The 12,622-nt window shown below is 53.6% G+C and overlaps 1 protein-coding gene across 1 annotated transcript; it reads left to right on the top strand.

Annotated features, from left to right (window-relative positions):
- The first annotated feature begins 1,671 nt into the window (after positions 1-1,671).
- On the top strand, positions 1,672-11,377 carry PGC (progastricsin). Its single transcript, XM_055406774.2, has 9 exons — positions 1,672-1,742; positions 4,328-4,478; positions 4,949-5,066; positions 6,033-6,151; positions 6,996-7,195; positions 8,617-8,739; positions 9,232-9,379; positions 10,422-10,520; positions 11,222-11,377. Exons 1-9 carry the CDS (start codon positions 1,681-1,683, stop codon positions 11,375-11,377), a joined length of 1,176 nt encoding a protein of 391 aa, XP_055262749.1. The 5' UTR covers positions 1,672-1,680.
- Positions 11,378-12,622: the final 1,245 nt, after the last annotated feature.

Genomic DNA, 12,622 nt, shown 5'->3' with positions numbered 1-12,622 from the left:
ACTGGACCCCAGGGAAGGCACTGCCTCCTAATCTTGCCTTCCACCTCAGAGTCCAGCGTGTCCCTGGAGACTGTGGGCAGGAATGGGAGCTGACCTGGCCTTGAGACACAGTCAGGCAGGGACCTCCCTCTCTCTGCCAGGCCTGGGCAGACCTCTAGAGCCCTTCTGCCCCTCCTCCATCCAGGGCCAGGGGAGACTCCAGGGCTCTGGCAGGGCAGTGGGTGGCAGTGGCCAGAGTGGAAAGTCCCCACGGGCTGGATTTTATCAGTGTTTGGCAGGCCTGGTTTTGGCCTCCCTCCTGGGGCTCCAGGGCCTGAGAATGTGTTTGGAGCATTGAGTGAGGGGTATGAGGTGGCAGAGGGGGTACAGGGTGGGGGCTTTTTCCACTCACCCTAAAATGGAGAGTTCTCTAGTACCAGGTTGGTGGGCACTGGGCCAGCTCTAGGTCGCCTCAGGCGATGAGGAGCTGGTTGCTGGGAAGCCGGCAGTACCCAGAGATTAGGGACAGAAGAGGACATGGGAGATCAGGCTCAGAGCAGAAATGAGGACAGACGAGGGCTGGGGGAGAGGGTATCGGGGGACACGGGTGTTTTAGGAGAACTAAAGACACGGGCAGAATTGCAATGGGACAGAAGAGAGACAACGAAGAACAGAAGCAGGGCCCGGGACGTCCCTCTGTTCCCACGCCCCTGCCCAGGCCTCCTGTCGCTGCAGACCAGTGTCAGAGGCATAACCAGAAGCCAGTGTGGCTTACACGTGGGCATCCTGAGTGCTAGCTGAACTATGATGAGAATTTCCCCAAATGCCCCGTTTGACCAGCAAGTCCTCTAAAGCTACCCCTGGTAGCTCTGACTTCAGTCACTGGCGACCCAGCTCCATCACCTGCATCCATGCTAATAATGCCGCCATCATTACCACCATCAGCACCACACTAAGCACCATCAACATTACCTTTATCCTAGCTACTGACCCCATCACCCCCCAGACACCCTAACTGCATCCCTCAAGGGCTTGGGAGTACTTGAAGCAGGACTCAAGTCAAAATCTTTGAATGAATCACCTCTAGACCAGTGATACTCAACTATTTTGCTCCTGAAAGGGATGCTGGGCTCTGCCTGCAGACATTGTTGGTTGTCACGACTGGGGGACTGCTACTGGCATCTAGTGGGTAGAGGCCAAGGATGCTGCTCAACATCCTACAATGCCCAGGACAGCCCCACAACAGAGTTTTTTTGTTCCGAAGTTTTGGAATTACGGACTTGTCTGTAGAGCTGCCTATAGACCCTACAGCCCTCATTCTGCCCTCCTCTGGCCCTCACCCCAAAATGCCCAGCTCACACCTCTGGTTCCTGGGCAAATAAGTCATCTTTGCTACTCCATCTTTCGGCAAGTATGATCTCTTATCGCTCACACCTCCTGGCCTCCACTGCTTGTTCTGAAAAGTCAATAGGATGAAAAGTCCTTTGAGGCCACCCTCACAAAGGAAAACACACGGAAATGACTGATACAGGGAGCCCAGGGTACACCCAGGGTTGAGACCATGCTTGGCCAGGGCAGGGAGGCAGGGACTGGGCTGGGCCCCGGAGGTATAAAGGATGAAGGAGTGTTCAGGCTTTCACTCCATTGCGACAGCACAACTCAGAGTTGCCTCTCTGCTGCAGCCAGCTGGGAATCAGCATCATGAAGTGGATGGTACTGGCCTTGGTCTGCCTCCAGGCCTTGGAGGCAGCGGCATTGGTCAAGTGAGTCTGGGACCTGAATGCTGGGACAGGAGCCCTGGCAGATTTTTTTTTTTTTTAATAAACTTATTTACAAAACAGATACAGAGTCAGAGACTTAGAGAACAAACTTATGGTTGCCAGGAGGGAAGGACTGGGGAAGAGATAGTTAAGGAGTTTGGGATCTATGTGTACACTCTGCTACATTAAAAATGGATAACCAACAGGAACTTACCTTATAGCACAGGGAACTCTGCTCAATGTTACTTGTCAACCTGGATGGGAGGCGAGTTTGGGAAAGAATGGATACATGTACATGCCTGGCTGAGTCCCTTTGCTGTCCACCTGAAACTCTCACAAATTGTTAAATCAGCTATGTGCTGTGTTGTGCTTAGCTGCTCAGTCATGTCCGACTCTTTGCGATCCCATGGACCGCAGCCTGCCAGGCTCCTCTGTCCATGAGACTCTCTAAGCAAGAATACTGGAGTGGGTTGCCATGCTCTCCTCCAGGGGATCTTCCTAACCCAGAAATTGAACCCAGGACTCCCATATTGCAGGTGAATTCTTTACCTTCTGAGTCACTAGGGAAGCCCAAGAATACTGGATTTGGTAGCCTATCCCTTCTCCAAGGGAACTTCCCCATCCAGGAACTGAACCAGGATCTCCTGCATTGCAGGCAGATTCTTTACCAGTTGAGCTACCTGAGAAGCCCTAATTGGCTATACCCCAATGGAAAATAACAAGTAAAAAAACCCCCCAAAATTACTATAGACTGGATGACTTATAAATAACAGAAATTTATTTCTCAAAGTTTTGGAAGCTGGGAGGTCCAAGATCAAGGTGCCAGTAGATTTGGTGTCTGCTCGAGAATCTTCTTCCTAGTTCATATACATACCCCCAATCGTTCTGCTGTCCTCACGTGTTGGAAGGGACACGGAAGCTCTCTGGTTGACCTGCTTCTGCTCTGAGGCAAGGAAGCCTCCCTGAGTCGGCACTAGACAGATCTCAGGGTGGGAAGAGATATGGCCTCTGCCTTCAGGAAGCTTCCAGTCGGAGGGAGAAGCACCATCCCTTCCCCCACTGATGATAAAGGATAGACCAGAAACAGAGAGAGTAGGGGTGACTACTGCCTTAAAAATAAAAGGCCTTGAAAGGCTGGTACAATTATTTCTAGATAGGGAGATGTTTGCTAGAAGTTTCCTTAAGGCCCCCCAATTTATTTGACAGATGCCAAATCATCTAAGCAGAAACACCAGTCACGTAAGCTCTATATGCTGAGGTGTCAGGGAAAAGGGGATGAGGCGGCCAGGCTCACAGGACATCAAGAGGGCGCCCAGCCTACCACATTGCCTGCGATTGCACCATTAAAGGGGCACTTTTTCTGGTGGAAAGTTGGCTCCTCTCAGAAACTTCTTTGAATATGCAAATTCTGGAGTTGTGTTGGTGTGAAGCAATTGTCAGCCTTCATATCTCAAGATGAATGGTCTTAGCAGAGAATTTCTGGAGAAGGCAGGGTCTTGAGGGAATGGAGAAGAGATGGGGAAAGAAGCAGGAATTCAGAAGCCTGGAGCAAGGCCTGGGGCCACTGGCAGAGACCCCTGGGCAATGGAGGCGGGCAGGTCTGGGAGGACACGGGCAGAAACCCATAATTCAGGAGATCCAGTTCCAGAGGCTGATCTGGGCTCCGGACCACTCAAGCCAACCTCCCCATGGTCCCTGCCTCCTGTGAGGAGCATGACTGATCCAGGCCAGACACGGAGCAGAAGAACTAGGAGCCTGTCTTCTGAGTCCCCAGGCTAGTGTTGTTCCCCTGGGTCCATGCTCTGTCACATCCAGCTGGTGCCAGTTGCCTGAGGGCCACCATACCGGGGGACTCCCTCTGGTGTTAACTTTGCCATCTCTGAAGCCCTTTTATTTTTTCAATTATGTACTGCTTTTTAACTTATTATTATTTTGCTGTGTTGTGCAGCATGTGGGATCTTAGTTTCCCAAACAGAGATTGAACCCGTGCCCTCTGCATTGGGAGAGCAGAGTCTTAACCACTGAACCACCAAGGAAGTCCCTCTGAAACCTTTTTTAAAAAATGCACAAATTGGGAATTCCCTTGTGGTCCAGTGGTTAAGGGCTCTGTGCTTTCACTGCGAGAGCATGGGTTCAATCCCTGGTCAGGGAACAAAGATACAGCAAGCCACGCAGCACGGCCAAAACAAACAAACAAACCGCACAAATCCTGCAAAGGGTAATGTCTACAGTTCCTCTCCCCTTGCTGGGAAAGAGTTGATGGGGTATTTGAGAGGATGACGACCCATGGGATGAGGTCGGGGCAGGCCTGGGGGAAGGTAGCTGTTTTCTGAGTCTTGGAGCAAATCCTGAGAAGAGTTTTCCAAAAAAGAGAAAGAGAGAGGGAGAAAAAGAGAGGCAGAGGGGGAAAGAGCCAGAGAGAGCCAGAGACTGAGACAGAAATGGAGAAAGAGGGAGACAGATGCTTACAAGCATCTGGGACAGAGCGACAGGGAGGCAGAGGCAGTTTGGGATGGAGAGAGAGGTTGGGATGTTAGAGGTGCAGTAGGGAAGAGGGAGGCCCTGCCCTGATCCCAGCCCTTCTGCAGAATCCCCTTGAAGAAATTTAAGTCCATCCGTGAGACCATGAAGGAGAAGGGCCTCCTGGAGGACTTCCTGCGGACCTACAAGTACGACCCGGCCCAGAAGTACCGCTTCGGTGGCTTCAGCGTGGCCACCGAGCCCATGGGCTACATGGACGTGAGTCTTGACCCTCCTCTGGGGCTCCCCCTCCTCCTGCTGCCAAAGGCTGAGGGCCAGGCCTGGGCTGTGAGCTGCACTCTCCCTCTCTGCACCCTCCCACTCGCCCCCGGAGGCTGCCCTGTCTCTCAGACCTGCTGCCAGCCCAGAGACTTCATTGCCTGAGAAAGCACGGAGGGACTCCTGATGACCTGGTAGCTGAGTCCACGCAGACTTTTGCTGCTGCCCTAGGCGGGCTCAGACTGAGGGCCTGTGCGTTCTGGGCAAGTGTGGAGGGCAGGCTTGGGCCCCTGCTTGTGGTGTGGGCTGTGGGGCTGGCCACTCTGCTGCTCTGGCCATGGAGAAGGCTGGGCTTGATGGGCAGAGCGGCAGAGTGACCGGCTCCAATGCCTCCACCACAAGCAGGACCCGCCCCCCTGACCCCCACCCAGAGCTAAGAGCCTGCCCCATGTCCCTTCCTCCCCACCCAGGCTGCTTACTTTGGCGAGATCAGCATTGGGACGCCGCCACAGAACTTCTTGGTCCTTTTTGATACCGGCTCCTCCAACCTGTGGGTGCCCTCTGTCTACTGCCAGAGCCAGGCCTGCAGTGAGTGCTGGGCTGGGCCGGGGAGGGCACTGACACCTGCTGGGGAAGGGCCGCACTTTTGTAAAGATTGCTGGGGGGTGGAGAGGTGGGGTGGGCAGGGAGCTCCAGTCCTGGAAAGGTCCAAGGATTTGTCCAGTGTCACACAGCACATGTCCAAGCCAGAGGGAAGGAACTGGCCATGAGCCTGGGTGGCCCTCTCTGATTACCAGGACATATTCTTTCACCTACTCCAGCTTAGCCCAGCTCACTCCACTCCGTGCTGTTCACTCTGGGCGATGCCATTCTGGCCCACTCCACTCTACAACACTCTTTCTTTGCTACTCCCCCACCACGATTTACTAAGTTCTTACTGAACTCTCCCAAGGACCCGGGAGAAGGACATAGAGGTAGTCCTCCTCCCGTCACTGGGAGATATTCACTTCCGAGGGCAGCCCTGGCCCCTGCCAAAGCCTTGGGGTTTGGGTCTTGACACCTCTAGTCCAGAAGGTCCCTCGCTGGCCCCATCTTAGGCTGTCTCAGGATCCTGGTGTGGCCAGCTTCTCCTCGGGGTGAGGCGAGGGTCAAGGAATACCCTGGAGGTCCATTCACTCCTTCATCTGATGAGTAATTTCTCAACACTTGCCATATATCAGGAGATCTGCTGGGGGCCAGGAAGATGGAGATAGATACTATACAACTTGCCCACACTACAGTCCTAGGGAGGTCATCATCCTAGGGCATCTGAAGATTCTGTGATTATGTTAGGGTTGGGGGTGGGGGAACTTTGGGGTCAAGGCTGCCCAGTTTTTAAGGGTCTTTCAATGCCAGGAATGCTGGCTGTCGCCTGACTCCTTGGCCGGCAGGTGGAAGTATGTGTGCGTGTGTGCTGAGGCTCTAGGATGTGAGGACAGGCTGGGACACAAGTGGGCGGCCTTGCAGACCTTAGAGGGGGCCAGCATGACTTCCTGAATTCTCCCTTCCCTGCAGCCAGCCACACCCGCTTCAACCCCAGCCTGTCCTCCACCTACTCCACCAATGAGCAGCCCTTTTCCCTGCAGTATGGCAGCGGCAGCCTCACTGGCACCTTAGGCTATGATACTCTGACGGTGAGTAATGCTGCCGGCTGAGCCCTCACCTCTTCCCAGGATATGGGGAAGGCAATCTGGGGCTGTGAACTCAATTCCAGCCTCACAGTTCTCAGAGTCTGATGGGGAGACTTAGACAGAGGCCTCTGAAACACATGGGGCGCCCAGTGCTCTAGCATTATTTGTTGCTGTTTAGTTGCTCAGTTGTGTCTGACTCTTTGCAACCCCATGGACTGTATAGCCCACCAGGCTCCTCTGTTCATGGGATTTCTCAGGCAAGAATACTGGAGTGGGTTGCCATTTCCTTCTCCAGGGGATCTTCCTGACCCAGGGATTGAATCCATGTCTCCTGCATTGGCAGGAGGGAAGCCACCAGGGAAGCCCATGCTCTACCATAGAGGCTGGAAAATCATAACACTAGAGACTCATCCAGGAACTTCCTTGGTGGTCCAGTGGTTAAGACTCTGAGCTTCCAGTGCAGGGGGCTGATCCCTGGTCAGGGAGCTACGATCCTGCACGCTGTGAGGTGCAGCCAAAAAGCCCAGAAAAGGCTCATCCATTCACTAATTGACCCCTCACTGTGGGCCACCACGTGCCAGGTACCGAGGACACAGAGTGATTGGGATGACCTGCTCCTTTTCCTTAAGGAGCTTAAAGCCTCGGGGAGAAGTAGGTTGGGGTGGGCGGTGCTGCAGCAGGTGAGGGTGGCTCCTTGGAAGAGAAAGTGGCTTTCGCAAACCTGTCAAGAAGAGGTGGCAGAAGTGAGGGAGGGATGAAGAACAGACAGATGGGTCTCAGGAGGGGGATCCAGAGGGAGGTGTGTGGAGTTACATTCATCACTTCCCATCCTCTGCGTCCCCTGCAGGTTCAAGGCATCCAGGTCCCCAAGCAGGAGTTCGGTTTGAGTAAGACCGAGCCGGGTCCCAGTTTCCTCTATGCGAAGTTCGATGGCATAATGGGCATGGCCTACCCCTCCCTGTCCGTGGATGGGGCCACCACCGTCCTTCAGGGCATGGTGCAGGAGGGTGCCCTCTCCAGCCCAATCTTCAGCTTCTACCTCAGCAGGTAAGGAACTACCTGGCAGTCCCCGGCTCCCAGCCCACTAGATTCCATGGGCCTGGACGGCTGATGTTCAAACACTTTGGAGTTTGGAGGCAGGCATTCCAAGCAGGCATTTGCTGGACCTTTCCTCCTGGGCTTCTGACTCTTCCTTTCCCGCGCTCCCCATCCCTGCATCTGTCCCCAGCCCACTCTGTCTCTTCCTTGCTTTTCTTGGGCAAGATAGAATCTCCCCTTCCTCCGGCAGAACTCTGCTTGGAACATTGTTGCAGCTTCTCCTACCTCTATGGGGCTTCCCTGGTGGCTCAGATGGTGAAGAATCTGCCTGCAATGAGGGAGATCTGGGTTCAGCCCCTGGGTGGGTAAGATCCCCTAGAGAAGGGAATGGCAACCCACTCCAGTATTCTTGCTTGGAGAATTCCATGGACAGAGGAGCCTGGCAGGTTACAGTCTACAGGGTTGCCATGAGTCAGACACGACTGAGCAGCTAACACTTTCACTTTTCTCCTACCTCTAGGGCTGACTGCCTGCCCAGAGCCGCAGTGAGCTCACTTCCTTCTGACCAAATGTTTTCTACCTGGACACCTCTTTTATGTAATAATCTATTGCTCCATCTCCTTTGCTCTATTGTTCTAGCCAGGTCTTCTGGCCTCAGTCCACCGTGAACTCGAACAAATTGTTGTTCTTACCACAAACATGAGCAAACGTGGTTATTTACGTGGACGGGCCCCGGAGCCAAGCGGTGGGAAGGGGTGGGTGGCCTGGAGGGGACTTTCCATCTTTACTCTGTAGAATTAGAAGAATTAGACAACCACCTTCTAGAGATAGTCAACATCTACTCTCCGGGGCTTAGTCATTTGAACCTGACTTTCAACAGTATTATCCTGTTACTAAGGTTGCTGACCTCTGTTTACAAGTACTCTGAGTTTAGCCTAGAGGATAACTGCCCAGTGCCACACTCCTGCTCGTCTACTGTCTAACAGGGAGTCTGAGGTCGTGCCCTCCACTCCTCCTGGGCCCCTCCTCCCTCCGATTCCAGCAGAAAAAAAACAAACTGGGCCCCCATCAGGCTCCTGCTGACACGCTCCACCAGCAGCATGAAGTGAAAGAGGCAGAGAAGAGAAGTGGGACAGGGCTGCAGGCCAGACGACCAGAGGCTTTCCCAGAGGAAGTACTTGGTAGAGCAGCCTCATTTGAGAGCCGGAGGCACTGGGAATTCCCAGCCTTGGTCAGATGTGGGGGACACAACGTCTGCCCTTAGGGAACCTCAGTCTGAGGGGACACAGCCCTGCCTCAGGGAACCCCAGTCTGAGGGGAGACACAGTCCTATCCTCAGGGAGCCCCCGTCTGGAGCCATAGCAGGACTTCTATTTTCTTGCCTTTCCCACAGCCACTTCCTGACTCACCTTTTGCTTTACATTCTGCAGCCAACAGGGCTCTCAGGACGGGGGAGCAGTCATCTTTGGGGGTGTGGACAGATGCCTGTACACGGGGCAGATCCACTGGGCCCCCGTCACTGAGGAGCTGTACTGGCAGATTGGCGTTGAGGAGTGAGTCTGTGGTGGGCCCCAGGGGTGTGGGCACTTCATTCGGGCAGGATGTTGCATACATACATCCAGGTCTGTCTTGGGGTTTCAAGACCCTGGTCGGCCTGGAGAAGGTGGGTGTGGTGGGGACAACACAGGAAGAGGCAGGGTCTGGAATCCCAGACATTTCAGACCCTGTCATCCAACCCTGGGGCCTTAGAGATTAGAAACTGGGGTGTGTGGGGGGGAGGGACTAATTTACTCAAAGTATTTACAACGAATCAATAGCCCTGGCCATCAGTCTTTCTAGAACTATCTGTGGAACTTTTTAGAAACAGAATACATGGCCATTCAGGCAGACTTGGACAGATTCTGTTATGAGGCTGGGGGGTGCCTGGACTGACCTCTGTAGAATCTTTATCTTCCTGAGGTGCACCTTGATTTGGTGGCTGAGGCCCATCCCCCAGCTGCCCTGAGCCGGGAGGTGCTGAGACTGCCCATCTTCTCACCATTCAGGTTCCTCATTGGCGGCCAGGCCACGGGCTGGTGCTCCGCAGGCTGCCAGGCCATCGTGGATACCGGCACATCTCTGCTTACGGTGCCCCAGCAGTTCCTGAGTGCCCTTCTGCAGGCCACAGGGGCCCAGGAGGACCAGTATGGACAGGTGCATGCGGCGGAGGCGTGCCCTTTCCCGGGGAGAGGCCAGGGGGCATTTATGGTTTTTCCTGGGAGCACAGGAATAGCCTGATTCTTGGCCCCCGTGCTTCTCGCTGCCTCCTGGCACTGGAGGTGGGGGCCCCAGGATGACTGGGGCGGGGGCTGGCTGGAGGCCGGAAGGCTGATTCAGGGGGCCAGATGCCTGTGCTGGTATGGGAGGTCACTAACAGGCAGAATTTCCTCTTAGCTTCAACCTCTTAGAGGAAACAGGTTAAACACCTTCTGGGCTTTTCAGTAAGAGCTAAATAACTAGAATGTGGGACCAAGCCCGAGAACGACAAAGAGTAACTCTTGAATCTGGAGCTCCCTCACCTCCACCATGGAAGGTGGATGGGGCAGGGTCCTGTCCCCATCCTTACCCCTCCTGAACCTACCAAAGGGTTTGCATAATTAAGGTATTCTCATTAATTTTGGTGGGCTGATGAGATATACTTTCTACAGACCTGTGTATTTATTTTAATTTTTGTTGGGGTATAGTTGCTTTACAATGCTGTGTAAAGCTGCCCAATGAAGAGAATCAGTTAGAGGCATACATATATCCATTCCCTTCCTCTTTGACCTCCCACCCGGCCACTGCCATTCCACCCCTCTCGTCACCACAGAGCACCCAGCCAAACACCTTGTGCTATACAGCAGCTCCCCATCAGCCATCTATTTTACACATAGTGGTGTATCAGATCTGTTTTAAAAGGGCACTTGCAGGGAAGGGGTGTAGATTTAAACTTTCATGGGGGAAATTCGAGAAAGAGGCATGTTTTGAGAAAGATGACTCAGGCCCCCCACAACCCACCCTCTGAACAGCAGCTTCTATGACTTGGAGCTTCTGTACACGAGTCCTGATGGGTAACACCAGCAGTATTGGTGTGGCAGCCTCCAGTCCAAAGGCGGCCTTGGGGCTCGGGCCCAGGACCCCAGGGGCTGCAGTGATGGGGCTGGCAGGTCCTCTTAGTGGGGAGATGAGGCGACCCGGGCGCTGTTCCTTTCTGCAGTTTCCTGTGGACTGTAACAACATCCAGAACCTGCCCACCCTCACCTTTGTCATCAATGGCGTGCAGTTCCCTCTGCCACCTGCCTCCTACATCCTCAATGTAAGTCCTGGTTCCTGCAGGCTGAGCCAGTGGGCACAAGATCGGGGATGGAGGTGGGTGAGGGGTGGGAGGAAGCTGTGAGGAGCCAGAAACACTCGGTCCCCTTAACTGTGCCATTTCCTTGCAGCATTGATTTCTTTTCCCCTCTCATGGATTTTAAACCCCCTTCTCTGGAACCAGGCTGTGAAAGAGCAGAGCAATCCTCTATTATTAACAATTATTATTAATTAAGGGGGCGAGGCACTGGCTCTCTGTTGAGCACTTACAAGAGTCAGCTACCAAGTGAAGCACTTTCTCTACATTTTCCTGATGACTCGTCATAACATTTAATGACGGAGATACAAATTTTTATTTTACAAGTAAAAACTTGGAGGTTCCGAGAGGTTAGCTCATTGGCCTAAGGCTACATAGTTAGTCAGGGTGAAGCTAAGGTTTGAACCTAAGTTGATCTGGCTCCAAGGCTCTACTACCAGGAGTTGAGGAGATCCTGCAGAGGGAGGGCCCTTGCAACCTGTCCTCAGCCACACTAGAATCTCCAACCAGCCCCACTCTGGCAGCTCAGTTGGCCTGTGAGGCCTCAAGGGTAGAAACTCTGGCTCATCCTTTTCTGTACCTGTGCTGCTGGCCTGGGGCTCTGGGCTGAGCAGTGCCCCGTCCATCTGTGAGCTGATGAATGAGTGTTGCCCTTGTGTGTTGTGCAGAATGATGACACCTACTGCATCCTGGGGGTGGAGGTCACCTACATACCCTCCCAGAATGGCCAGCCCCTGTGGATCCTTGGGGACGTCTTTCTCAGGTCATACTACTCCGTCTACGACCTGGGCAACAACAGGGTGGGCTTCGCCACAGCCGCCTAGACTCAGCGCCTGGACTCCCGGGCTTCCTGCTCCCTCTGGACACTCCACCCTACAGGGGGTTCTCTCTGCACTTCCTCTCTTCATATAGCCTCCATTCTCTGGACTCTGGACTTTCTCTAACAATAAACAGCTCTTCTCCACGTCGGCCATCCTGTTGTTTTTAGAGGGCAGTTGCAGCCTGTAAGGCTCAGGGAACGGGACAAAAAGAGTCAGAGGCAACTTTGCTCTACTGGACCATGTTGTCCCTGAGTTTCTAGGAGGTTCGTGATGGGTCACTGAGATTCTAAGAGAAATAGGGCACGAGTTAGGCTTGGGGGTGGGCCCTGTACCCCTCAAACTTTGGAATCTTTTCACAGCTTCTCTCTAGAGAGGGAAGACAGTGGTAGTGGCATGCAGGCAGGGCATTCCTTTGTAAGGGACAATCCAAAATGCTCTGCTGACCTAATTTACCAAACCACCACCAGAGTTACACCACACATATCACTAGCAGTGTGACTAGGGGTCCCATGTGTCTTAAATCTAGGCTTCTTCCTCCTTATCAGTGATCAAGTTTGCCCTGGGAGCTTTCAGAAGAAGGCTGGAGGACAATGCACACTGTAACAGATGTGGGTCCTTTAGGAGCATCTTGTGAAGTCCAGCAGGGGAGGGTGACCTGAAAAGGTCAGGAAACTTCTCTGTTCAGCAACATGGTAGTGCTGTACCTGCAAGCTCCAGCTAATAAGGTCTAGGTGGGGAACGCGTATAAGTGGAGAACTCATGATGGGAGAGGAGGTGGGTTCCATTTTACAGTCATATTTCCTTTACCATGCTGATCAACCTCGTCCCTTATGCTCAAGACCCATGTCTGGTATCCCATTCCAAACCAGGAGGATGAGATTTGACACAGAGGGGGACCCTACCTCTTTCCTAGACTCCAGGAAAGCCAGCACACTGCACGCCTCTCATTGGGGTCAAATAGGCCGAAGGGTATATTGTGATGATCTGTGGTTCGTGACATTACTTCCTGAAAAGAGAAAACTTGCAAAAGGGGTAGAAACCAAGTGGAGCAAAGTTTCCAAATTAAACGTCAAGTCCCAGCACAGGCCTGAGCCCATAGGGTGGGACTACAAATCCCGACGTGCCTAGCAGAGCCGTCGCCCAGCAGGGAGGACTACGTTTCCCAGCGGGCTCTGCAGCAGGCCGACAGGCGGTAGGGCGGGCCGGGGCGGAGCCGGGAGGGGCGGGGCCGCGGGGCAGGGTGCTGCC

The sequence above is a fragment of the Moschus berezovskii genome, chromosome 23 (genome assembly GCF_049115385.1).
Source record: "Moschus berezovskii isolate FMDL1 chromosome 23, NW_MosBer_1.0, whole genome shotgun sequence".
Lineage (NCBI taxonomy): Eukaryota > Metazoa > Chordata > Mammalia > Artiodactyla > Moschidae > Moschus > Moschus berezovskii.
This window is presented reverse-complemented; position numbering and strand designations above follow the sequence as displayed.

What these genes read in the sequence shown, in the direction of transcription:
- PGC (XM_055406774.2), top strand. Translation starts at nt 1,681, where the DNA reads ATGAAGTGGATGGTACTGGCCTTGGTCTGCCTCCAGGCCTTGGAGGCA. An exon ending in AGCCCATGGGCTACATGGAC is followed by an intron (nt 4,479 to 4,948) that starts GTGAGTCTTGAC and finishes CTCCCCACCCAG; the next exon opens with GCTGCTTACTTTGGCGAGAT. An exon ending in CTGCCTCCTACATCCTCAAT is followed by an intron (nt 10,521 to 11,221) that starts GTAAGTCCTGGT and finishes TGTGTTGTGCAG; the next exon opens with AATGATGACACCTACTGCAT.